At 40.3% G+C, this 24077-nt stretch overlaps 1 protein-coding gene across 2 annotated transcripts; it reads left to right on the top strand.

The window, feature by feature from the left end:
• The first annotated feature begins 1533 nt into the window (after positions 1–1533).
• On the top strand, positions 1534–23708 carry tbc1d5 (TBC1 domain family, member 5). 2 transcript variants are annotated; one of them, XM_040121751.1, is made up of 23 exons: positions 1534–1664; positions 6902–6953; positions 7364–7482; positions 8263–8320; positions 8492–8600; positions 8832–8921; positions 9262–9336; positions 10547–10614; positions 10694–10796; positions 11237–11325; positions 11504–11554; positions 11802–11871; positions 12829–13001; positions 13100–13242; positions 14055–14161; positions 16667–16752; positions 17549–17862; positions 18851–18913; positions 20214–20422; positions 20759–20858; positions 21508–21587; positions 21702–21959; positions 22422–23708. In XM_040121751.1, the coding sequence occupies exons 3-23, from the start codon at positions 7383–7385 to the stop codon at positions 22719–22721; spliced, it is 2646 nt and encodes an 881-aa protein (XP_039977685.1). In that variant the 5' UTR covers positions 1534–1664; positions 6902–6953; positions 7364–7382; the 3' UTR covers positions 22722–23708. The 2 variants fall into 2 exon arrangements, with proteins under 2 accessions (XP_039977685.1, XP_039977686.1); XM_040121752.1 differs by lacking the exon at positions 18851–18913.
• Positions 23709–24077: the final 369 nt, after the last annotated feature.

The following is a 24077-nucleotide window of genomic DNA, read 5'->3' as shown; positions in this document are numbered from 1 at the left end:
GTTTTTGGCCTTGCTTTTGTCTGTGGGAAGCACTTTATGGTAAAGGTGTTGGTTAAAAGCACTCTACAGATAAACTTGACTCGTCTGACCTCAGAAATTGCTGCAATTAAGTCTCCATAAAACTGTCTTAATTAACCCTCACGCTGAAGAGCTCCTTCAGTATTCTTGTTTATTCATGATGTGCTTTTCTCCTTGGTGGTGCGGTCCACCACAACCTTGTGCTCTAACAATGCAGTAAGATTCGTTTTTAGGCTCATTTTTCGCTCAGTTTCCACTGCATCTCCTCTTTTTCCTTTCTCTTTCTTTCTTATTTTTGATTCTTTATTTCTTCGCGATCTGACCATCTTTTGTTGTTTGTTGTTGTTTTTTGAACTAGGAAATATCTTTCCTCTTTTATGGTGTAGATTAAGACACAGAAATCTATGCATTTGTGTGCTGATACATTTGCAACTGAATTTGAAATCTCCTATGCAATATTTTCTTAGGTAGTTGGACACCCAGAAATCTCAGAGTTGTTTTTCAACCTGTCTGATGGGATTGGCACCAGATGGAGAAGGACGGTGAAAATCCAAGTGTAGGGCTAGAGTAAGCAGCGCAGGGTGCATGCGTGATGCTTGCCATGGATCTCGCAAGGGACTATCTGGGCAAAGATATGAGTCCAGTTTGTGGTATGTAATACTATGGAATCCTTGCTACGCCTGCCAGGAGTGGAAGTACAAATATCAATTATTTGAAATATTACCAACTCCATATGTTTGTATGTCTCGTTTTTGTTTTTTGTTTATTTTACCCTGTTTGCAAATTACCAACCATAATCATAATTCTCTCAATCAGCAGTTACATCTGACAGCAAAGTACAATTTAATTTTGGCTTACACAAGAATAGCTCCACAGTTTGTTTGTTTTTTCAACATAGGCAGGCCCATGTGCTTATTTGGTATTTCAAGAAAGCAGTGGTGGCAGAAGTATTTAGATTACTTAACTACAAACCTAATAATCCCGTGTACAAATACTGTTACAATCCTGCATTTAAAAACGATAAAATAAATAAATGTTTAAATATTGATAGTGAAAGTGCCCGGTATGCAGTGACATTATTATGTAATGTATATGTTCCACGACATTAGTGGATATCATTGATACATTACCATGTAAGCAACATTGAAGGTGGTTTAGATGTAGCATTTATTTAAAAAAATCTTAATTTGCGAAGTAATTAGTAACTAGCTGCCAAATAAGGGCAAAAGTACTATATTTCTCTACGAAATATAATGTAGTAGCATGAAATGGAAATAACTCAGTAAAGTACTGAACACAGACTGCCAAAAATGTTGACTGAACTTTTAGGCCAAAACCAAAACCCCAGAGAACATTTTGAAAATACACACCAAAATTAAATAGACCACTAAACACACTTTTTGTCCGTTTGGGACGGAGGCCTGCATGAGTGAAAGCTCAGGAGGTGCTAGTTCGACTCGACGCACACTGAACTACGGAGCAGCTACCTGCAGACAGAGGACACCATCGGCTTCAGCTCCCCCGGTCATGTGATCAGTCAGCTGGTCTTCAGCACATCCGCCTGACCCGCTACTGTTTACAAATCAGCAGAGAGTCCGGCACAGCAGAATGAGGCGTCCTGCATGAACACTGAGACCCCATAACTGGTAACGGATTTTTCTGTGCCACTAGTCATAGTTGTGTCAACCTGTGTGTGTGTGTGTTACACTTTGTCTCGTGGTCTTACAGTAGCTGTGTGTGTGTGTGTGTGTGTGTGTGTGTGTATCGGAAGTAACGACAGGCCCGTGCATCGGCTCGGTTACAGCTTGCTAACAGCCAGGCTAACGTTACATTAGCTTATCTGCTTCCTGTCAGCTCAAGTCATATTCAGTCAACGCAGACCTGCAGCATGTCGCTGTAAGTTTATTCAATTAGTTTAGCCTTCATCTACCGTTGCTAGCCGACACACGATGCAAGCTATCCTAGCTGTTGTTTGGCGTTGTGCCCCCCCCGGATCGATAATCCCTCTGCCTGTCACCAATCGTCGTGCATCACAGACGGACACTGTGTGCATTTTTTTGTCAAATTATAGTTACTTTCAGCGATGGCTATAAATTATAAAGTTAAAAACTGAAGGGAAAAAAAAATATGGCTTCTGCGGTGGTTTGCTTGTGCAGTGTGCCTTCAACCCATTTCCCCGGGCTGGGCCACCCTGCATGACAGATTTAGTGATGGGTTCGGGGGCAGTGCAGAGGGTTGGCAACAGCCAGCACCGCCTGCCTGCACGGTTTAATGCGTTTTCACACACCTCTCCACACTGCCAAGAACTAGTACACAGTTTTAAAAAAAAAGAAAGAAAGGAAAGGGTGCTAGGAGACTACAGTCTGACTGTCTAGAGGCTATTTTGGACTAGTGAGACGCCCACGGGCTGTGTTGTTGACCCTTAAAAGTCTAGAAAGGGACACATTTAGTGCATACACCAGCAGTGACAGTGAGGGGAAATAGGTTGTGGATCAGTAATGGGGAAAATTTGTTAAACTCCAGAGTCTGTTTCTGCAAATCACAGAGGGCTCCTTGATGTTAAACTGTTTCTTCCTTGTTGTTGTTGTACCGCAAGTCGCCTTTAGTGCAGTAGTTCCTGACCTTTTTGGCTTGTGACTTTTTTAAAACAAAGCTCCTTCCCACTCCTCGGCCCGAGTTGCATAAGTCAGTGAGTTTGAGCACTTACACCAGACTAACCCCCCCCCCCCTTTTTTTTTTTTTTTTTTTTTTTTTTTTTAATAGTTTTGAGAGTCCCCAGGGGGTAAAATTATTCATTAATTCACACCCTTCATTTATCTTGTGACTTCTTGTGGGTGTCCTGACCCCCAGTTTGGGAACCACTGCTCTGGTTCTTGTATACAGACAGATGCCTGTAGGATTTCATCTCTCTTCATCTATTTGGTAATTGAATCAGTCAAGACCCAGCAAGTTCACGGTATTTTGCCAAGGTTAAGGTCCCAAGCATGTTCTCAGCGTTTTTTGGAGCATGTGACTGTGAAGGCTCCTGGGCTCTCGCTGTGTGCTGAAGGAGAGGCATGTGAGGTTGTTTAGCTGAAGTGTTTCACATTTGAATAAACTGCAATCTGCCGCTCCGACTGTAGCCGTTAGTGACAGCTTTTCTCATCGCCGTTTTCTGAATTCTTTTTCAATTTTCATCCTCTGGAGAGCCCATGCGCTGCTTCTTTTCCTGAATCTACTTTGCATTAGACTGCTCTGGTAATGGTTAAGATGAAATGAGGACTAGTGGAATCGTTCAGCTGATGAATAATGTCATAAGTACATTTGTAAAAGTCTGGACTTGTTTGAGAAATAGTGGAAAGCATTTTCCAGAACTGAAAACATGGCTGCAGCCTATTCATTTCAGTGGAGCTACAGTTGTAATCCAGTCAGATGTCTCTAAATGGAAATCCTGCAGGCACTTCAGCAAAACATTTAGTACAATTGACTAATCTGGGTTTAGTTTCAGAATAGTTTAGCCCCTGTGCCTTTTGGCCAATGAGCTTGGAGCACGCTGAAGCTTTTCCTTGTGTTTTTTTCATGACACCTCAACTTGAAAATGAGATCTTTAGCTTGTGGTTGTCCAGCCAATATGTGACCAAAACCTGCTTCTACGTCCTGAGGAGTTGAAGTGAATTTTACTTTGTCAACTTGGCAGCAAAATTGAGGTGAACTCCTTGCCCCTGTTGCCGTTCAGATTAAATGCGGCTCTGAAAATATTCTCACGACACTAAAGAATGTGAAGTGGAGTTTTAGGCTCAAATCCAGTAATAACTGTGGTCCCTTCCTGATTGAATGTGTGTTAGAGTAAAGGGAAGGTGAAGTACAATGTAGTGCACATTAATAAGGATTATTGAAGGAAGAGGCTTGGAGTGAGGCTGTCTGACTTGACATTGGTATGCTTTCAGAGTGCTTTACACAATCCAAAACGTTGAAATTGCTCCTTTGAAATCATGCTTGAGGCGATAACTTTGAAAAGAAAATGGTTGAAAAGTATTAATGTTTGTAACTCGATAACATAATGGCTACAGTTTGGATTTAGCCTCATGAGCTGGTTGTTGTAAATCCCAGGAACAGATCCTCTAACTCAGAACAGATGGACGCAGTGTTATTTGTCTGTTGATTTATTTATGCATTTCATTATGTATTGATTTGATTATTTAATGAAAGATTCGTGTTTTGAATTATTGAGGTGTCTCCAGGTGCTGTGGAGTAAATTATGCAGAAGCTAATTTGCCTTGATTATTATGTAGTAAAGTTAGGGTGTCATTTCACGTTCGACTCTGGGAAGAAGTAATGAAGGCAGCAGAAGGCTAAGAGAAGACTTGCTTCAGGCAAGCTTGTGCTAACATGGCGAGGCCTCCAGTCTTCTACCCACATCATCTTCCACTCACTCACTCACAAAGGCTTAGACACACACAAGTCATACCTCCTCAAAGCACAGTGAGTGATCTATGAAGGCCTCTTTGGAAAGTTTAGAATTACTCTTTATTTTTGGAAAAAAGGGACAAAGCACTGGATGTGTTTGCAGGCCTTTAGGGAAAAATGTGCCTTAAAATATCTTCTGACACTTTGTGCATTAGACAGATAGTGATAATATGAATTATTATTCTGTGTGAGGTGACTAGTGTTATATTTTCGGTTGCTCGGGAGACTTTAAATCTTTGATGCCAATCTTTTAAAGTAAAACTAACAGAACAGGCTATTATTGGACGTACCTATTCACAACATTCCTCTGTTTTTCCCTATAGTTCTGGATTAGTTACGATTATTTAATGGTATAATGTCATTTTTATGAGGGAAAGGAGGAAAACCGCGCTGACTTAAGGAGAGCATTAGTCTTTGAGGAGAACAGATGCTTCCTAAGAAAACAGGCACATACATTATGCATATAAAATAATTTCTATTTTGATGGCATGTGTAGCTGATTTATCGAGCACTGTTCCATTCACATGGTTAATAGGTTTAAGAGATGCCTTTGTGTTTATTTCCACAATTAATAAGCGAAAAAAAAAACATAATGCTCTGTGGAAGCGTGCTATTCTGTAGGCCTGTGTATTAGGCTACCCATATTCATAAACATGGGAATAATCCCAAGCCGGATAAAGAGTGGAGGCAGAATTGGTTAACCTAGATTGTGATGTCTCACAGAGAAAGTTAAACTTTTCTCAGAACTGGGATGGTTGGCAGGGAGAAGTTGGCTCAGGGTTTACCTGGTGAGAATTCTAGGTATATTTTACTTTTAATGTTTTGTTGTGTTCATTTTAAACATTAGTATTTGTGGTTAGCACATAATTTTTCACTAATAACGAAGACACTCAGATTATTACAATATTGATTTTTACATGAAGACTGCTTTGTCTGCTGCTCAACTGGACTATTTGACCCAAAATCATTATAAATTGACACATATACTGACCAACGGTCTAAAACCCAGAGATATTCATTCTACATTGATATAAAGCAGAGAAAAGTAGTTTGGAGTCACTTTAACCAGAGAATGTTTGGAATTCTTGTTTTGAAAAATATCTGAAACGATTAATCATTTATCAGAAAAGTAGCAGATTAATTTTCTGCTAAAAGTGATTTAATTAACTGGCTGTTCCAGCCCTATAATTAATTAATGGTTTAGTCTATACAATGTCAGAAAATATTGAAAAAAGCCCATTGGGATTTCTCACAGCACACAGTGACGTCTTCACAGTGCCTGTTTTGTCCAACCAACAGTATGTATCATGTATCATGGGGGATACATACATTTTAAATGTTGCTGAATAGCACCACAAACACCATTAGACCATTTTTAATTCATCAGCGTATTAAGACAGTAGTCATAATTAGTTTTATGAATTTATATTATGATCTACTGAAAGTAACTCTTTCTGACATATAATTACTTACCACCTGGTCACCATGTCCTGCGCCAGTGTTGGCCATGATGATTTCTGATCAGGCTGACTAAACAATGACACATAGCCTGAACCAAGTCATGTGAACCAGATACTAACACCAAACAAGACTTTGGATAAATGATAACTTGATCAGGTGAAAACCTTCAGTCCTGTCCTCTACATGATGTTAAAGAGTTTGTATCTCCTGGTGCACTTCTGGTTAGATGTCATTGGTTGTTGTAGCTGTTACCTTTTGTAAAGGTTTCAGAGCACTTATTTAAACTATTATGTGCGTAAATGTAGCATTGTGTTTATACTGTATACAACAGATTTTCTGGAAACTGTTCAAAGTTCCTTAATCATTTTAGATACTCTGTACTGTTTATATGTTATGTGAAGTCTGTCGACATCAGAAAATTTAATTAATGCATTAATTTGCCCACTTAATGACCTCATTAGCATTACTGCTTGTGTTTAATATATCACAGTGAGCATGGTGGAGCATCAGGCAGCTCAAGTGCTTCTTGTTAATTTAAGCCATTCTTCACTGACTGTAATCAGTGTCAGTGTTTTGTTTTATGCTGTGAAGTTCCGTTAAATGCAAAAGGTGAGTAAACTGTAGCCTTCTGTTTAATCGTCACATTGTAAAAAAATCGCAAGTGTAACCAAAGTTCTGTGAAAAGTAATAATTCATTATTCATGCATTATTTAGCCCAATCTGATCCGTTTTACTACGTTGTATAGTGAATGTGATGTTCAAATGGTTGATTCACTATCTCCCTGATTCTAGAGCTACATTGTGTTTAAAGGCCTCTGAGGTCACTATGGACACATTTGTTTTTAAGCTGCTCTAAGGTTCTTTTTCTGCTGACTTTAATGATAAGGAATCCTATTTTGACCCTTTAAGAGTCTTCTTCTCCATTTCTCCTCGTGCTGAAAGTGTTTACTTTCATTATTGTACCTTCTTCTTGCAGAATCATCGTTCTCTTCTGAGTCTTGGCTGTGGAGAATCACAAGGCTGTGACGGTAAGTTTTGAGATAACAGTTCGAGGGTGATTAGTTGATCGTTAGTAGTAGGGAAACTTTACTGAGGTCAGAGGTCGGGGTCAGCTAGAGAACTGCTCTCTTGCTGGAGAGGACTTAAACCGGAAAGATACCTGTCAGCAAACTCTCTGATCGAAAGTCAGTCTCCTTATCAGTAGAGCCAGTTTAGAGGAAACCTATTGCTCTTTATCACTGGGTCTTTTGGGATGAGACTTTTGGGAGTTCAAAGGTCATTTACAACATAACACAAGATACCCAACGTTTGTTTTTCTAGTTCTTTTAGTCTCTTGATTATCTGTTATCTATTGTTATCTATTGTTTTACTTACCTGTGATTTAATTGTTTTTTTTTGTTTTTCTGTTTTCTCTCTACCTTACTATCTCATTCTCCAGGTCCGGCTGGGTCGCAGTCATGCAGCATCCCAATTTCGAGACTCGCCACCCGCTCCAGACAGATGAGCAGCAGGAGACGGGGTTTGACCCACTGCATAATTTCAACAAGAACCGCACTAGTATGTCAACTCTCATTGACATTTCTCAGGGTTAAACTTTTTCATACAACCTCCAACCTATACGACTGTACAACCAAAAATAAGACCTATAATTACATCTTGTAGGACTTAGACCGTAACATACTAGTGCTTCCTCTGTATTGGGACTGTTCTTAATTGGGTCCTTGTTGTGTTTTGTGTACATTTTAGAGAGCCAGGGGCCGTAACAGAGGCTCCTACCAGTGGACAAGGCATAGAGTATAGGAGACAGTCATGATAAGTTGAAGTACTTGACATGAAGAGATAATAAAAAAAGAAATTTTTGAGTTGACTGTGAAGTGAGTCACAGATGTGGCTGGCGACACCCCCGGGCAGAGGTGTTTTTATGTTTACACGTGAGAGAGAGAAAATGTTGAGGGTTGGCATGTTGTGGAACTGATGAATATTCATGCTGAGTGTCCCTGTGGAATGATCTACTCCTGTAACTAATGTTGATAGACAGCTCTCTGACTTGAACGCGTGTTCACCTGCAGGCCAAATTAGACATATTACCACCAATAAAGACAAAGAGAAGTACTTTCTGTCATCGCTATGCCTGCTTCTGGCTCTTTCCCATCCCCTACATGACTTGAAAAAGAAACACCAAAAATAACTTATGGGTCATTAGGAAGCAGTGAGCAGGCCAGTTATTATGGTAGTTGTTTGTTTATGATCACAAGCTTTAAGAAATAATAAAGGGGGTGATCTAAACTGGTTGTTTACATCACCCCCTTGTGGTAATGTCTGTGCCTGTTTTAACAGGAGGATCTCTTGACAGCAGCAGTTACTCACAGTCTCAGTCAACCTTCCTATCATACAGGTGCGTATGTCCAGCATTTTCTTGTGTGAGTGTATCATAAACTCTTGGCCCAACCCGCTGCTCTGGCCTCCCGGTTTACTGCCGGATGACACATTAGATGGAATACCGTGCCCATTTTGGGTTGAGAAGCTCATAAATCTCCTCTACCTCTGCCTCCTCTCCTCGGTGCAGGAAAGAATGGGACGACTTGTTCCTCAACAGTAATTACCTGGCCAGGATCCGGCAGGCAGGCATCAACGGTCGACTGAGGAGCAGCCGCTTTCGGAGCGTATGCTGGAAGGTAAGTGCCAAATGGATCAAGCAGCCCTATCCAGTTTGATTTAAGGGGCTTTGCCAATTTCCCTGCCTCAGAAAAGTCAGCAATTCTGGAAGCTTGCAGTCCTTTTTTGGTGGAAACAGCGGCTTAGAGTTTAGTTTTGAAAGTGTCAAATTTCTGCATGTTTGTGACTTCTGAGAGAGGGAAATTTTTGTTAAGGTAACATGAAGTAACCTGTGTACTGTGTGTCTGCAGTTGTACCTGGAGGTTCTTCCCGAAGACAAGGGGCAGTGGATCAACAAGACCAAGGAGCTCCGAGCCCAGTATGAGAAGATCAAAGAGACGGTGAGAGCGCCACTCTGTGGCCATTTCCCTCAGCATGAAAAGAAAATGGCCAAAAGTTGCAGTAGCTTTCATTGTTTCTGGAGAAATTTGTGAAGCAATAGATGTTAATAATCTTCTAAATTATTTTTCTTGGTTTGGTGGTCAAATTGCATTTCTAATTGTATTGAATTATTTATTTTATCCATTATTTTTGAGGAACTAAGTCACCTCACACTTTCTCAACTATCAAAGACCTTAACTAAATATAACTTATAGCTCCCTATATGCTGCTATACTTAAGGAAACTCCGATCACAATGTTGACTGTAATTAACGGCAGTGCATTCTGTTTTTTGTCTCAGCACATCACTAACCCTCGCAAGGCTGCAGGCCAGCAAGACCTGGTGGTCAACAACCCGCTGTCCCAGGATGAGGGGGTAAGTGTGTTTGTAGTGTTCAGTCACCGTCTTTCTGTCAATCCTACAGTTGTTTTAAATTTAGATGTAAAATGTGACTGTGTCATTACAATAATTATAGGCTGTTTCAGTGATTCATCATCATTGAGTAATTAACAGATTTATATTATAAAGCCATTGAACTGATGTTGGATTAAATAAAAAGGTTTAAAATGACCAAAAAGCTAATGCCCTTTTTTCCCTAAAAAATTGTTGTTGTTTTTTAAATTTACCACTCCCAGTTTCTGGTTGAGTGATGGCATGCACCCAGAAAGCCACACTGATAATAACAATGAGACAACAAGACATGACAGTAACACACCGTAGATGGTATAAGGGCGTTTGCTGCAAAGAACTATGCACTTTGGTACTAACCACAGAGAAAATAGTGCCTTTTTTTTTTAATTTTTTTTTTTAGATGGTACACTTACAATCAGTTAGTTAAATTAAGAAATCTTTTAGTCAGTGTTGTGAAGGAAAAGGTGGTTTATCATTTATTCACTTTCGGTGATGTTCCTATAGAATGTTCAGGGTGTCTCCCAGGGGCCTTAGACAGAAGTTTTATAAGTCAAGGGGGGCTTAGCTATGAAGCCTCACTAAAAATGGAAATAACCCAAGCTAAGCTTTGTCCAAGCATCAATTTATGGCCAGTGCATGTGCGGCGCGTGGACATTATATATATGTTTCTGTCTTATTGGATGATGTGTTTGGTTGAAGGAAACATAACCAATTGGGATTTAGTTCTTTGTCTCAAGAAACACTATAAAGATGATTGTAAGACTCTTTCTATTGAGAGACAAACTGCTCTGACTTCTTGTGATAAGGTTTGTTTGTCTCCTATATTGTAACTTACAATATATTTCACTTTAACCTTATCAATGTTTTGTGTGTTTAATTGGGTTCAGAGTCTTTTGTAGAAAGACGTAGTATACAGCAGGTCTTCTTTAAAACAACATGCAAAAATGTCAAATTTCTCTTCATACAAGCATACAGTTCAGTAAGAATAAAGCTTCCAATAATTAATGAGTATTTCCTTTACTTTTTTAAATGACGATTCTTTAAAGAAAGTTTTCTAGTTATAAACCCAACACAACTACCAAGACTCGAATGCCTCGTCTCTTTGTTACTCTTCTTAATTGATGCGGCAGCACTCGGTTTATGACTCTGTCTTATTTTTTCCTCTCCAATCCAGAGCCTATGGAACAAGTTCTTCCAGGATAAAGAGCTGAAGGGGATGGTCAAACAGGACGTTCTGAGAACGTGAGTATCATTATCTTTCTGTTTATTTATTTGTTTTCTGCTGTCAGCATGACCGTAAACCCCTTTTCTCTTTTTAAAGGTTCCCTGAGATCCGTTACTTCCAGGATGAGGATGTGAGGACCAAGCTGACGGACATTCTCTTCTGTTATGCCAGAGAAAACGAACAGTTACTGTATAAACAGGTACTGACACATTGTCCCTACAACTCATTCACATAACTTAAAGGTAAAAGTCTGAACATCATTGTATTTTTGAAAAGTGATCCTTTAATGCCTCTGGGTGTTGATAGTCTACGCATGTGTGTGTGTGCGTGGGCTTGTCAGTGCCCAGTTAGCTCAGACAAAAGAACAAAACGCCTTTGTGACCTAATCATTATCAGTGTCTGTAACAGGTGCCAGCAAATGAATAGACGGCAAGTGCAGCATCTTTTTTGCAAACTGGAAGTGACATATGGCTGGGCAGCAGCTAACAATATCTAAATTAAACCTGTCATCGCAGATTAGAAACCTCGTGCATCACTATTAACGAAAGACTGACCACAAATGAACCATATTTTTTTTCTCCCCCTGCCCTCTTACGTCCTACACTCCCTCTACCTCCCTCTCTTCCTGTCTTTCTGCAGGGGATGCACGAGGTGCTGGCTCCCATCGTGTTTGTGCTGCACTGTGACCATCAAGCCTTCCAGCATGCGAGCGAGACGGCCAGCCCCAGGTCAGTTCCTCACAGCTGTGAAACTGAAACTTTCACCCTTTCGTTACCATAAACACCCTCAGACCTGCCTGGCCTTCAGTAGCTTGTGCTCTAGTCCGAAGCCAAAATAGCTCTGCGTTTATTTGGGGAAAGATCAATCTATAGCGTCTCTCTTTTTTTTTTTTTTTTTTCTCTACAGTGAAGAGATGAAGTGTCTGCTGAACCCAGTGTACCTTGAGCACGATGCATAGTGAGTAATGTCTTAATAATGGACGAATAGTTGATGATATGATATGAATAGGAATAAGAATAATATGCTCAGATTGAGAAATTTCATTAATTTTCAAATGATTAGAATTGGTTTACATGTCTATTTCCACCTCACACTGTGTCCCTTTTGTGTTTTCTCATTATTTACTGTCTCCCCACACACGCACACACGCACACACACACACACACACACACACACACACACACTCATACACCTCTCTCTATAGTGCCATGTTCTCACAGCTAATGGAGACAGCAGAGCCGTGGTTCTCCAGCTTTGAGAGGGAAGTGAGGAAGGTCAGTTTGATCTGAAGAACTGCTTTTGAGATTGTAATTGCAAAAATTGTTTGTGCATTGCACCACAACATCAGCTGACTGCACTATCATGACGACATGACATTATACTTGATATGCCCGTGTAAGGCTATTAAACCTTTAAATTAATCCTCAAGATTTCACTTCTGTTTGATTTGATAACAGCTGCGGTTACCGTAGTAACAGAAAGTGTGGTTTAATACTACAACGAACACTAACGGAGGCTCCACCTCCTTGGTCTGTTACTCCCTGCAGTATTTAAAACTGATCAGCTGTCAAACAAATGCTGAAAATGACCGTCGTCTTGTTTTGTAAATGCACTGTTGATGAACTACCATTGTCAGCCCTAACTTTTCTGACAAATACATTGTGTTCCCTGTGACTGTTTCACAATAAAAGCCACCTTGTGTTTCTAATCGGATGCCTGTAATTTGAACTAACAGCAGAAGTAAATGTTGGGTTTGCATTAGCAGCAAACAGTGAACAGTGAGGCTGTTGTTCATTAGAAAATTGAGCTGGATTGTGAGCATGCATCGTTTCCTGTGAATCCCTCGTGCCTGGGTATTAATTTGAATCCAGCATGGGAATGCTGGACTCTGCCACTGACATTGAGAACTATTACACAGAGTAATTATTGAATATAAATACATTGAATGACTGTTGCAGAAAAATGCTGCCCATAAATAGTATCATAAATTGGATTTGATTTCATACAAATTTAAGGATTATAACTTGGGGATGTAGTATCTAAAAAACAAAATCTGCATAAAGTAAACTTTTGTTCAAACCCAGACAATTGTATGCCCTCCTTGAGAGAAACCCTGTATTCACCACTATTGCTTCTTTTATGTGGTAAATTTTTTTATCAAATTGCCCCTGATGCTGCTAATTCATGTTTACATAATGAATTGCTAATTACATAATGATCTACTCCTCAAGGGTAAGGAAGAGATGCTGACCAGCATCCCGTTCGCTCGGCCCCAGGACTCTGGGCCATCTGTTGCCATAGTGACCAAAGTCAACCGCATCCAGGACCAGCTGGTGAAGAAGCACGACGTGGAACTGCACATGCACCTCAACCGGCTGGAGATCGCGCCGCAAATCTACGGCATGTGAGTTATTAACACCTTCAGTTCAGTGTGCCCCATCCTTTTCTTGACCCCTCAGCTGTACACACACGCAGTACCCTGTTTATCTTTCTGTCCTTCAGCCGGTGGGTGCGCCTGCTGTTTGGTCGTGAGTTTCCGCTCCAGGACTTGCTGGTGGTGTGGGACGCCCTGTTTGCTGACAGCATCACTCTGGACCTGGTGGACTATATCTTTGTAGCCATGCTGCTTTACATCCGAGACGCTCGTACGCTCCATTTATTAATGAAATAATCCAATAACGCCATGTGTTGTCTTTGTAGCATGTAATTTCACTAGAAACGCTTAACTGGAAGAATGTGATTTCCTCCACCTCACTTAATCAGATGGAGTCATATTGCTTTAAATAGAATACAGTAGTAAATCTTTGCTGCCATGTGTACAGGCAGGATATGGGTTTGAACTCTTGTGGGCAAACCTCGTCCCTTCTCAAGTGTCTTTTTATAAGACACTCAGTCCCTGCTGCTTTAGAAAAGACGCCAAGGAAACAAATACACATGAATACAGCATTTCAGAAGACTTTTCAATCAATCTGCTCTTTCAAATTCATGTCTGAGCGTACTTTGAGAGGGATACCCTAGATAGAAATTCCAAGTTTCCAGTATTGAACACAAGAGGGCTGATTTTGTTGACCTGCAGAATTGTAGTGCCGTTATAACCAAATGTTCTCGGAACAAAGAGGAAGCTGTTCATCAGAAAGGGGCATTTCCGAAGAGATGCAGGTAGAACAGGTGCAAGGACGGATAAGAACACTTAGAGAAATCATTTTTGACACACTTGATTGTGTGCTGGATCCTTGATGAAGTTTTTGTTTGCATTCTCTAATACTGTACAGGAGCTGAATTGGGAACTTAGTGTTTGAGTGGGAGGACTGTCCCCATACTGGAAAGCTCTGAGGTTTAATCCTAACAACGTGTGTCCATATACCATATAATATGTGCTTCACTTGGGTTCTTTGGTAAGATTGTTCATCAGTTTTCAGCATCACTAATACTGCATTTATTCATTTTCCTGTTTCAGTCATTGCTAGTAACTTCCAGACCTGCCTGGGCTTGCTAATGCACTACCCTCCAATAGGAGACATCAATGCTCTGCTCCAAAAGGCTCTGTTTCTTCGAGATCCCAAAGTAAGCAACACACTAGCATAATTAATTTAAAAAGCAGTATACATGTTGATTTTTTTTTTTTTTTTTGATTTTTCAGTCGTATGGTTAAGTGATACTGTTTGTGTTTGTTTTTACAATTCAGTTTCCCCTGAAAGTCCCGGTGTGGTATTATAAGCACTTTCATTATGCCTGAGTGGTCACAAGTTAATATGGAGAGAAGAAAAGGAGAACTGTTATAAATAAATACATACAGTGTCCAAAAGTCTGTGCCCACTTTGCCATTCACTTGAATGGGGAAGTGGTCTCAGATTTTTTGACCCCTTTGTACATTTTCCTGGAACCTGACTTTGGAATCACTCTGCCAACTCATGCTTTTCATATTCAGTAATTACAGCAGAGGAGACACGATACTAACAGAACGATTTCCCTTGCTTTCTGTTGAGGTGAAACACATACCCAAACACGAACCAGTGGGCGGAAATTCTCGAAAAGCAGTCATGTAGTCAAGACCAAAAAGTCTTGCAGCTTTAATGATCTGTGAAAAAGTGCTTAGGTGTAAAAAGTAGAATTAAAATTAGCAGCAAATGTTTCAGTTCCTCACACTTCAGCGGTTACATGTTAATGAATTTTAGCGATTTACAGTAAATACATGAAGCACAGATGGAATCAATGAACCGGTCGTTGTTAATAAGAGGGATCATAGTTAATGGGAAGAAGTTTCACAGATAAAGTACATACATGTTTAACATTTACATGTAATGAGAGGGCCTCTATATACACTATGTAATACATGAATAGAGGTAGTTAAGACCTGAAACATTTAAACACTACTCAAGATTATCGTTGTGACAGTCACAGATGTCTAGTACTGTTTTACCAATAATGCCTTGCATATATTAACCAACAATTAACTAATTCTGCAGAATTGCTTAGAAAAAATACTTCACAGCTCTGCACAGAAAATGTGGGAAAAGTAAGAAGTGTTGTTGATGTGTGTCTAAAGGAAAAAAGACCGGTTTAGATGTTCATTTAGGCCCAGTGGTTGTTCAATCAGTTCACAAAAACTAAATCCATTTACACTCTTGTTGAAGAGGCTGTGTCTTATAAGACACTGTATCTTAACAGTGTCACTTTACAAGTCAGCTGCATCTAAATTTTTAGAATTTCCTTTTCTCACAGCAGACTTAAGTACCCTCCAATTGATTATTCTCCCATGTTTAGTAATTTGGTCTCTGAGCTGACAGCTAGTGTCAAGAGGCCCCTCAAATTTGGACACTTATAGCGGTATAATAGATACAGTTAGGACAAAATTTTTAAGAACGCAGCCTAGTCAATTCCGAACTGCTCAAACCGCCAGCAGAAGGATATACAGTTTAGTGGCTTCACTTGCAAAATCCTCTTTCGTTTTACAGATTTGTTTCAGATGCATGGATTTGCATGTAGTTGAATTTGCAATTGTGGGCAGGTAAGATTTTCAGCGCACCATCTCTGAACATTATACACCATCTTTGCAAAAACATGTATATGACCCGAGTGGAAAACAGTGTAGTGGCCCTGTGTTAGAGAGAAAAAGCTCTGTTCTGATTTTGAACATGAAAACATTTTACTTCCTAAAAGCGTTATTGACTAATTGTGGAGGCTGCTTCCTTGTGCGATGATGTAATTATTATTTATGATGTTAGATCGTTGTGACTGCAAGATAGTGAGGGTGAAAACACGACTAGGTGCTGCTACCTAAAGAACTTCCACTTGGTTAATGTGAAATATACTAAGTTACTAAGTGCAAAGACTTGGTTTTATTCCTGAAATTTGAAACGTATTCAGGATGTAGCAGTCTAAATGAGGATTGTAATTTTTTTTGCCTTTACCTTGAAGCCCTCAGTGTATTCTTCTGTTGCACACTTGCTTCACTCGCTCTTTCTCTTTTGCAATCACACACTCGCACACAGTCGAAGGCCTTGTTCTCTGTCACTCTCTTACTTCTCCTCACACACAGAGGATTTATATGAAAACCGGTCGTTGACGTGTGTGCACGTTAAATCCGACATTACCAGTTCTTTGACCTTAGCTAACACCTCACGGTCCCAGTACAAACCATCTTCTGTTCCTCCTCCCAATTCAATGACCCATAAACCCAAACACAACAACTCGCCACACTCCTGTCCACTGCTTTCCCGGGATGAAACTCCAGGAAGGTACTGATCCAACATGACAGTGTTTCCCTCAGGTGAACAACCATGTCACACCACGTCCGCATCACAGTCACACCTGGGGGGTTATCATCCCTAATTACAGAGGGAGGGGAGGGGGGGGTCAGGAAGGAGGCTTGTTGCTCATATGTACTGACTCAGAAACATCAGGGGCACACGAGTTTGCTTGTTTACGTAGTCAGGCATAGACACAGATTTTAAGTTCACCTGTTTACTCTCCTATGGTACTTGTTTATCACACACAGCAGGGACATTTTTTCTGACTTGTAAATGTGCTGACACAAAAAATGTGTCTATTGTATCCCTCATATTGTAGAGCTATCCACGACCTGTCAACTACCAGTTTCAACAGAACCTGGATTACTACAAAACAAGAGGAGCTGATCTGATGAACAAGACACGGTAAAGTACACACACATCTTTTCTTCCCCCTAACCCACACAAACACTGGGTGCATCAAAAGGTAGTGCCTCCTTTCAAATTGTTGACTTTTATCGTACATTAACAGAATTTGGGTGCAGTTTCAAGATGGGCTTATTTCACAGCGGCCACAAGAGATTTCAATATACATCTATTTTCACATTGTGCAAAAAAGGTACCAAAATGTTCATAGAAATTTCTAAAACCACTCCTGCAGTATAGTCAGCTTTTCCACTGTACATCCATTGGTTCCAGTGTAGCATATATCATTGACAAAGTATGGCCCAAAATTCACTGCTCATACAGGCTTCCATTCTCCTGCAGCTTTGGGTTTGCACTGACTAGCCTACAGCTTGTTTGCATGTCAGTCAAACAGTTAATTAGTCAGTACATTACCATTTTTAAGACAGCTAGTCTTTATTAGTCATTGTGTTATAGAAATTAACTTACAGAGACTTGAAAGTTGCTTAAGATGGGCAGTGAGCACTTTGACATAAAACATTGCAGGGTAACGCTATTGCAAGTAGGGACTGTTGAAAACAGTCTTCTTCTCGTTAGCGCATTTGAAGGACAGAACACTGACATTCAGGACTTGAGAGCACAAAACAGCAAGCTTTTTAAAGCAAATAAATCAAAAAATTAATAAATAAATCCGCACCTTGGAAAGAGGTCAGCAGTAGTGAAGGTAAAGGTTTAAAACATGAAAAAAACACCACTATTGTTCATCTGTAGGCCTTTGTTTTTCTTATCCATATCAAATTAAATTTGTTTTTATCAGTTCGAGCTCCAGTACAAAAACAGCTTCCCTCAACATCAACAAGGTCTCCAACAGCCTGCTGAGCTTCGGTAGGAAGCTCATCGCTCCGGCCATGTCGGGAGGGTCCGGCGGCATCTCGCCAATCAACAGCGAGGTACACTCCTCCTCTTCGTCCTCCCCCTCCACGTCCCCTGCCTCAGCCCCTGTGCCCACCCTGCCTCACCCACTGGCTGAGCCCCCATCAGGACATGCGCCGGTGCAGACCCAGAGCCACGCCCAGAATCAGCACTATCGCCTGCTCAAGTCTGAGAGCATGCCTGTGCACCTCAGCAAAGGTGAGTGACAGGAGATGCGCACAACGGTGAATGGTTCCAGTTTGCTTCAGACTCCCTACTAATTTGCTAATTTTTGTTGGCAGTTGTGTAACTGGTTAATTAGCTGCATCTTCACATTAACATCAGTACAGATTATCAGAATATCCATTAAAGGTTTAATATGTAACATTTCCTCATTTAAAATGTCAAAAAACAACTAGACCAATGTTATATATTTTGTTGACTTGTGTACTTACATTATCCCAAATGTTTCCAACAATGTTCAAACCCAGAGAAATCCATAGTTTTATTCAATATAACTGTGTGTTTCATTTTTGTCGCCTGTCAATCCCGTCATATCCCCTTTACCCCCTCTAGTTGCTAATTTCTATAGTTGCACATGCCCTAGGATCAGTGTAAATCATACAATGTCACAGAATTACACTTAGTAACAGTAGAACAGCATTTTTTCTGCCACACACCTTATTTTTTCATAGTAATCCAGTAGAGAGCTAATTTTATTGATATGATATTTCAATATTGATATAGCTTGCTATGATATGCGCCAAGTGGCTCATGGAGATAATGCACACAGTAACATTGTAACATTACAACAACGTTCAACATGCTCATAAAGTTATTTTTTTTATGATTGTTTTGACCGCGGAAAACAGCGCTGGGCTACCCCATGATTGAATTCGCCACATAACGTTAGTTGACATTACCTGCGGCTATTTCATCAGAATGAAATGACATAACGTTAAGAAAACTTAAATACATAACCTCGGCTGTGATGGGATTTCTGCCCGAGTCATGTCAGTTTTTCATTAGCAGTGGTGGTGAAGATAACAACTCCCATTATCCAATGTTACTTCACAGTTTCACTAAACTATATCTTTTGTTATTGTTCTGATAGACAGAAATTACATACTGTGCGTTTTTTTTTTTTTTTTTAAATGCTGGTTTGTATGGTTGTGGCAACATCGGCTTTGACTCTGCTGTATGATAGATGTAGTTTCAGGTGGAGTGTCTCAGGTCTCTCTCCCAGGCCAGACTCACACTGACACACAAGGTAACCGCTGCCATGGCAACCGCTTGTGTGATTTAACCCCCCCAATCATCTGCATTTGTTTCACTGCCGTTGCACGTCTGCACACTAAGTTTGTCATCCACTGTTTGTCATCTGTTCCTGCTGCTTGATTAGCTGTTATTAAGGCACATATTACAGTAAATGGACACAGCATGTTATAGTGAACTGTGACCAGCAGAGGGAGATCACAGCTTGATCTTGAACATTTGCTCAAGAGCTTCTATGTGCTTTGTTTTTTTTCATAACACAGTGGCTGTAAAGATTGTTGTTGTTGCCTGTCACGTGTTTGCAAGTTTGCCTGTGTCCTTTTGCATTTACAAAGAAGTTCACAGACAATGGTTTCCTCTTGTGTTTCTTCTATGGAGTCTAGAATAATTATAGACCCCCAGTTTTTAATTAAAAATCATTTAATACATAAATAAAAGGAAAAGGGTATTAAAAATGTATTGGTTGAATTTGCATTTAAATGATGGATAATTAACAGAATTCAATCTACACATGACTAACACACAACAGCTGGCCAATCACCCACTCTGTGGGTTGGACGTAATTTGATTATTAGGTAGCACACTGTTTATCTTTACATTAGTCAAATGGAAAAAGTTAAAGCAGGAAACAAAAATAATTGTGAAAGGGAATGTAACATACTGTATAAGCAGCCTTAATATGGAATAACGAAAAATAAAAGTCAAATAATAATTGTGCTACACCATTTTAAAATTAATTTGTTAATTCATCATTTAAAGACAGAATAAGAAATCAGAATTATCAATTGGCAAATGTAATGATCCTTTTTTTAATTTATTTTTTCTTTGAGTTGACTTATGCATCATCTAAATTAAAATTTAATTTATGCTTTTTTTTTGCGTTTAACAATAATTAACAATTAAACACTGAAAAAGTCTATATATTATTACTATGACTCAATCCATGTTTCGCATTCTTATCATACCCTTCTACTCTTTAATTAAATATTAAAAGAAGGGAACCATAACATCTCATTATTTCTATAGGCACACAGATATTTTTAGCATTGTGCCTCTTCTTTTAACCTTCGCGAACAAGATCCACACACTAACTTTTTCCAACTTTTCAACCAGATCTTAGGATTTCATCAGGAAAGGACTGACAAAGCTAGTAGTAGTATTATTCTATCAGAAATTCAGATCACACAGTCAGGAATAAAAAGTCCATCCTCATGCAGTATTATTCGGTTGTAAAAGCGGAAAGGGTTTTTAGATCATCCATTGACATTTCCTTCTGCCTCCTGTCCCTATCTCAGGGCAAGGCTCCAGGACAGTCAGCTCCTCTCCCAGCATAGAAAGTCTCTCTGGTGGGCGGGGTCAATCCACCGCCTCCCCGCCCCTTCCCCCCTCCAGAGGCAGTGATGTCAGCACTTCCTCACCGCCGCTTTCCGCCACCAAGAAAGAATCTTTCTTCAACATCACTCGCTCTCGCTCCCATAGCAAGACCATGGGCAAGAAGGAGACGGTGAGCTATCCGACCTGCTGTCTGTTCCAGTAATCTTTCTTTTTTTTCGCTCTGTCAGACTGCCCACATGACTTTGTGTCCCTCTTACTCTCTGTTTGTCAAACTTTCTCATCTTCTCTCAAAAGTTTCAACCCTAATCCCTGCTCTGTGGTTTTCCTGTCCTTCTCTTTGCCGCCTGTTATCAAGATCCTTTTTGTCCCCCTCCACTTTTGCTTTATACCTCTAATCTGTGTGTGTGTGTGTGTGTGTGTGTGTGTGTGTGTGTGTGTGTGTGTGTGTGTGTGTGTGTGTGTGTGTGTGTGTGTGTGTGTGTGTGTGTGTGTGTGTTATCAACAGGAGGAGGACCTGGAAGCCCAGGTATCTTTCCTCCAGGGCCAGATCAACGATCTGGAGGCCATGAGCAAATACTGTGCTAAGATGATGAACACACACATATGTGAGTTCAGCTGTAGATGGTCAAATCTCCATAAACATTTTCAGTCTCTAAAACAGTAGCCAGTTCAAATGGTATTAAACCTGGACATGCCTCTGTTTTTAAAATGCACTGGGTAATATAATGCCTATTGCGTGTTAGTGTCTGAAAAAGGTCAGTCCAGCATTTTATTTAAATAAATGTATTTAGATTTATGTGGAAAAATAGATTGAATGAATTGGATGGACGGCTTAAATGTGTTTATAAAATCCAAGCTTTAATTCATTTATTGTTCCATTTTATGTTAGTTCAGTTTTCTATCTTTGCTTAGAAATACTTACAAGGTATTTATTTGTTTAGACTGTAAATTCATTTTTTTTTAATGCCATTGTTAATGCCAATAATTGCACCTGCTTTGAACAGTACAGCATATTGCTCCATTGTGGGGATTTTTTGAATTTCATCTATAGACTCTGGACAACAAATTGGAGAATGTAGTGCACCATGTTGCAAGTAGGGAAAGATTTTGGACATGGAAATTTTATGTTCCAAAACATTAAAAAAAATTCATTTTGTTCAGATTATGTAGTAAAGCGGTTTAGAGAAGTTTCAATTTTACACAGATGGATATTTGTGTGGCTGATTGCATAGCTCATTTATTATATCTCCACAGGTAAAATCCAAGAAGTGATTCTCCAAGAACACCTGGAGAAAGAGGATGAGGTCCTGGTGTCACTGGCTGGACTGAAACAGGTGAGCGTCACCTAGTACGAGTATGCACACTGATCACTAATGTTTATGGTATGCTTTTGTAATCGTGCTCCTCTTACATGGGCACCTTTTCTGGTTGTCTGGTCATCTTGTCAGATCAAAGACATCCTGAAGGGGGCACTGCGCTTCAACCAAAGCCAGCTGGAGGCTGAGGAGAACGAGGAGATCACCATCGCTGACGATCACTACACCTCCACGGCAGCCGCTGAGACCACTCTGAGCGCCAACAATCACCACAGTGACCACCAACAGCATAGAAACAGCAGGAAGAGCCGGGACTGCGATCTGGACGGGAGCGTGAGCACGGACGAGAAAGAAGAGGAGGAGCAGACGATGACCCCACCTGAGCAACAGGTTAATAAACGATCAGTCCTCTTCCCGGCTACCAAATTAAGAGCCATGCATTTACTGTAGCTGCATTGGTATTAACTACAGGCTAAAGCTCAGTTCAGACAAGATTAGTTTTCAGTTCCATTTTCAGATCCAGTATTCAATCCCTTTTTAAATCTGATCATTTTCGTGCCAACAAATTGCACCGTGTGGAAAAAATGATCCAGTGTTTGTACCAGAATATTATTCTTTGCAGGATTAGACCACGTGACACTAAATCTGTCCCATTAGAAATGGATCAAAGCAAGAATGATGCTTCATAATACAATAGCTGCTTAACGAAATGACTCACGTCACATGTTCCCGTGAGTCAGAGTTTTGTTGCATTTGAATACATTGAGCTTTAGGGTCAAACGGGCTGCAGATAGTGATTATACAGCCTTTGGTCATGCACACAACTTTTAGCTATGTCCATTTTGTGTGCAGGTGGCATCTTCCCTCGGCTCAGAGGGTAAAAACTGGGACGACTACATCCTTGTATCCCAGGATGGAGATTTGCAGGCCGCTGAGGGAGGAGGAGGGGGAGGAGGAGGAAGGGCGGCAGCTGAGCACACCCCCCCACTTAGGCGAGGGCGCGGCCTGGTGCGAATGGAACCTGAGGGAGCAGCCGGGACCTTCCACGACCCACTGATGGCTGGTACCGCCTCGGGCTCCTCCAGCCCGGACGAGGGCTCCACCCACAGCAAGGACTCTGACTTCACCATCGTCAACCCGAACGACCTATAAACGAGCAAATCACCCCTCTCCTCTTCCTCCTCTTATACCTGTATCATATCCCATTCTGAGGGTATGATAAAAGAACACTGACTTGGGATCAGAGGGGCGAAACTGCAGTTTTTGGTGGAGCACCGCTGGAGCTACTGTTGGCTAGAAAATTGCACATGTGGACTGTGACACTTTGAGTCACAAAAACCTTATACTCTGTCTCTTTAACTGTCATGTGCCACTCGAGTCCTGTCTGAGCTGATGCTGTATGCTGTCTCATCTGCCTAATGTCTGTCTCCACATTATGTTGTTTCCTGTCACTCATTTAATTGTAGTGCTCTGCTCTACAGAGAGATGGCACCATTGAACTGCTTACCCTGTCTTTACATGATTACTCTGAAAAGTTGGACCTCAAACTGCAATTTACTTTCAGGGAAGGACTCTCTCCCCCTGAGCCTGCTGTACTGATTGAGAGTGTGATACTGTTTCTTCTGAATGTGGAGACCATACCCCTAACTAAGTTATGTTTGTCTGTCTATGTCCTTACAGTGGACGTTCTCTTCTCTGATAATCAAAAGGAAAGGATGATGTCCTCCTGTCAGTTATCGAGGGCAGCTTTCTCCCCCTCCTAAACCAGTGCCTCTGACTATTAATTTTCTCTCAACCAAACAAAACCTGACTCTCTGATCTTATTCTTTTTGTTAGCTGTTTATTTTTATTTTTAAGACAATATTTTTAACCCTTAGACCTTTTAGTTTCCTGGATAAAAATGATTAAATTATGGAATAAGTCTGTTTTTTCCTTTGTTTTTAAAATTGATTCCAATGTGGACATTTTAATGTGGTAAAAGACACTTCTCATTTCTCACATTACAGCTGAGTTGTTCTCGTGTCCTGTGGAAACCATGTAAAGCGGTGCACACACAGAATGTCCCTCTAGCTGCCCATAGAGCATAATTAACTCTAGACCAATAAAATTACATCGCTCTTGCTACATACTGAAGTTAACGTGTTTGTTTGGGGAATGCTTTTTTTTGCTTTTAAGACACTGATGTAAACCTTTTATGTGTAAGTATCGGGGCTACACAGTTAGTACACAATCATATTAATAATCATATTATTGTTTCACTTGTACCATTACCATCAAAGGAAGTCCTGAAGTGCTCAGAAGAAAGACTGGTTAGCAGCTCTTTGAGGTGGTACTTAGCTAACATTAGCATGCTAATATGCTGTTTTCTTTTAATGTTTACCATGTTCACCATCATAGTTTAGCATGTTAGCATGCTAACATTTGCTAATTAGTACTAAACCCAAAGGCTGTTGGGAGTGTCATTAGTTTTGCAGGTAATTAGTCATAAACCAAAGTACTGGACATTTA

The sequence above is a fragment of the Xiphias gladius genome, chromosome 24, assembly GCF_016859285.1.
Source record: "Xiphias gladius isolate SHS-SW01 ecotype Sanya breed wild chromosome 24, ASM1685928v1, whole genome shotgun sequence".
NCBI classification, from domain to species: domain Eukaryota; kingdom Metazoa; phylum Chordata; class Actinopteri; order Istiophoriformes; family Xiphiidae; genus Xiphias; species Xiphias gladius.
The sequence above is the reverse complement of the archived record's forward strand: the minus strand, read 5'-3'. Positions and strand labels throughout refer to the sequence as shown.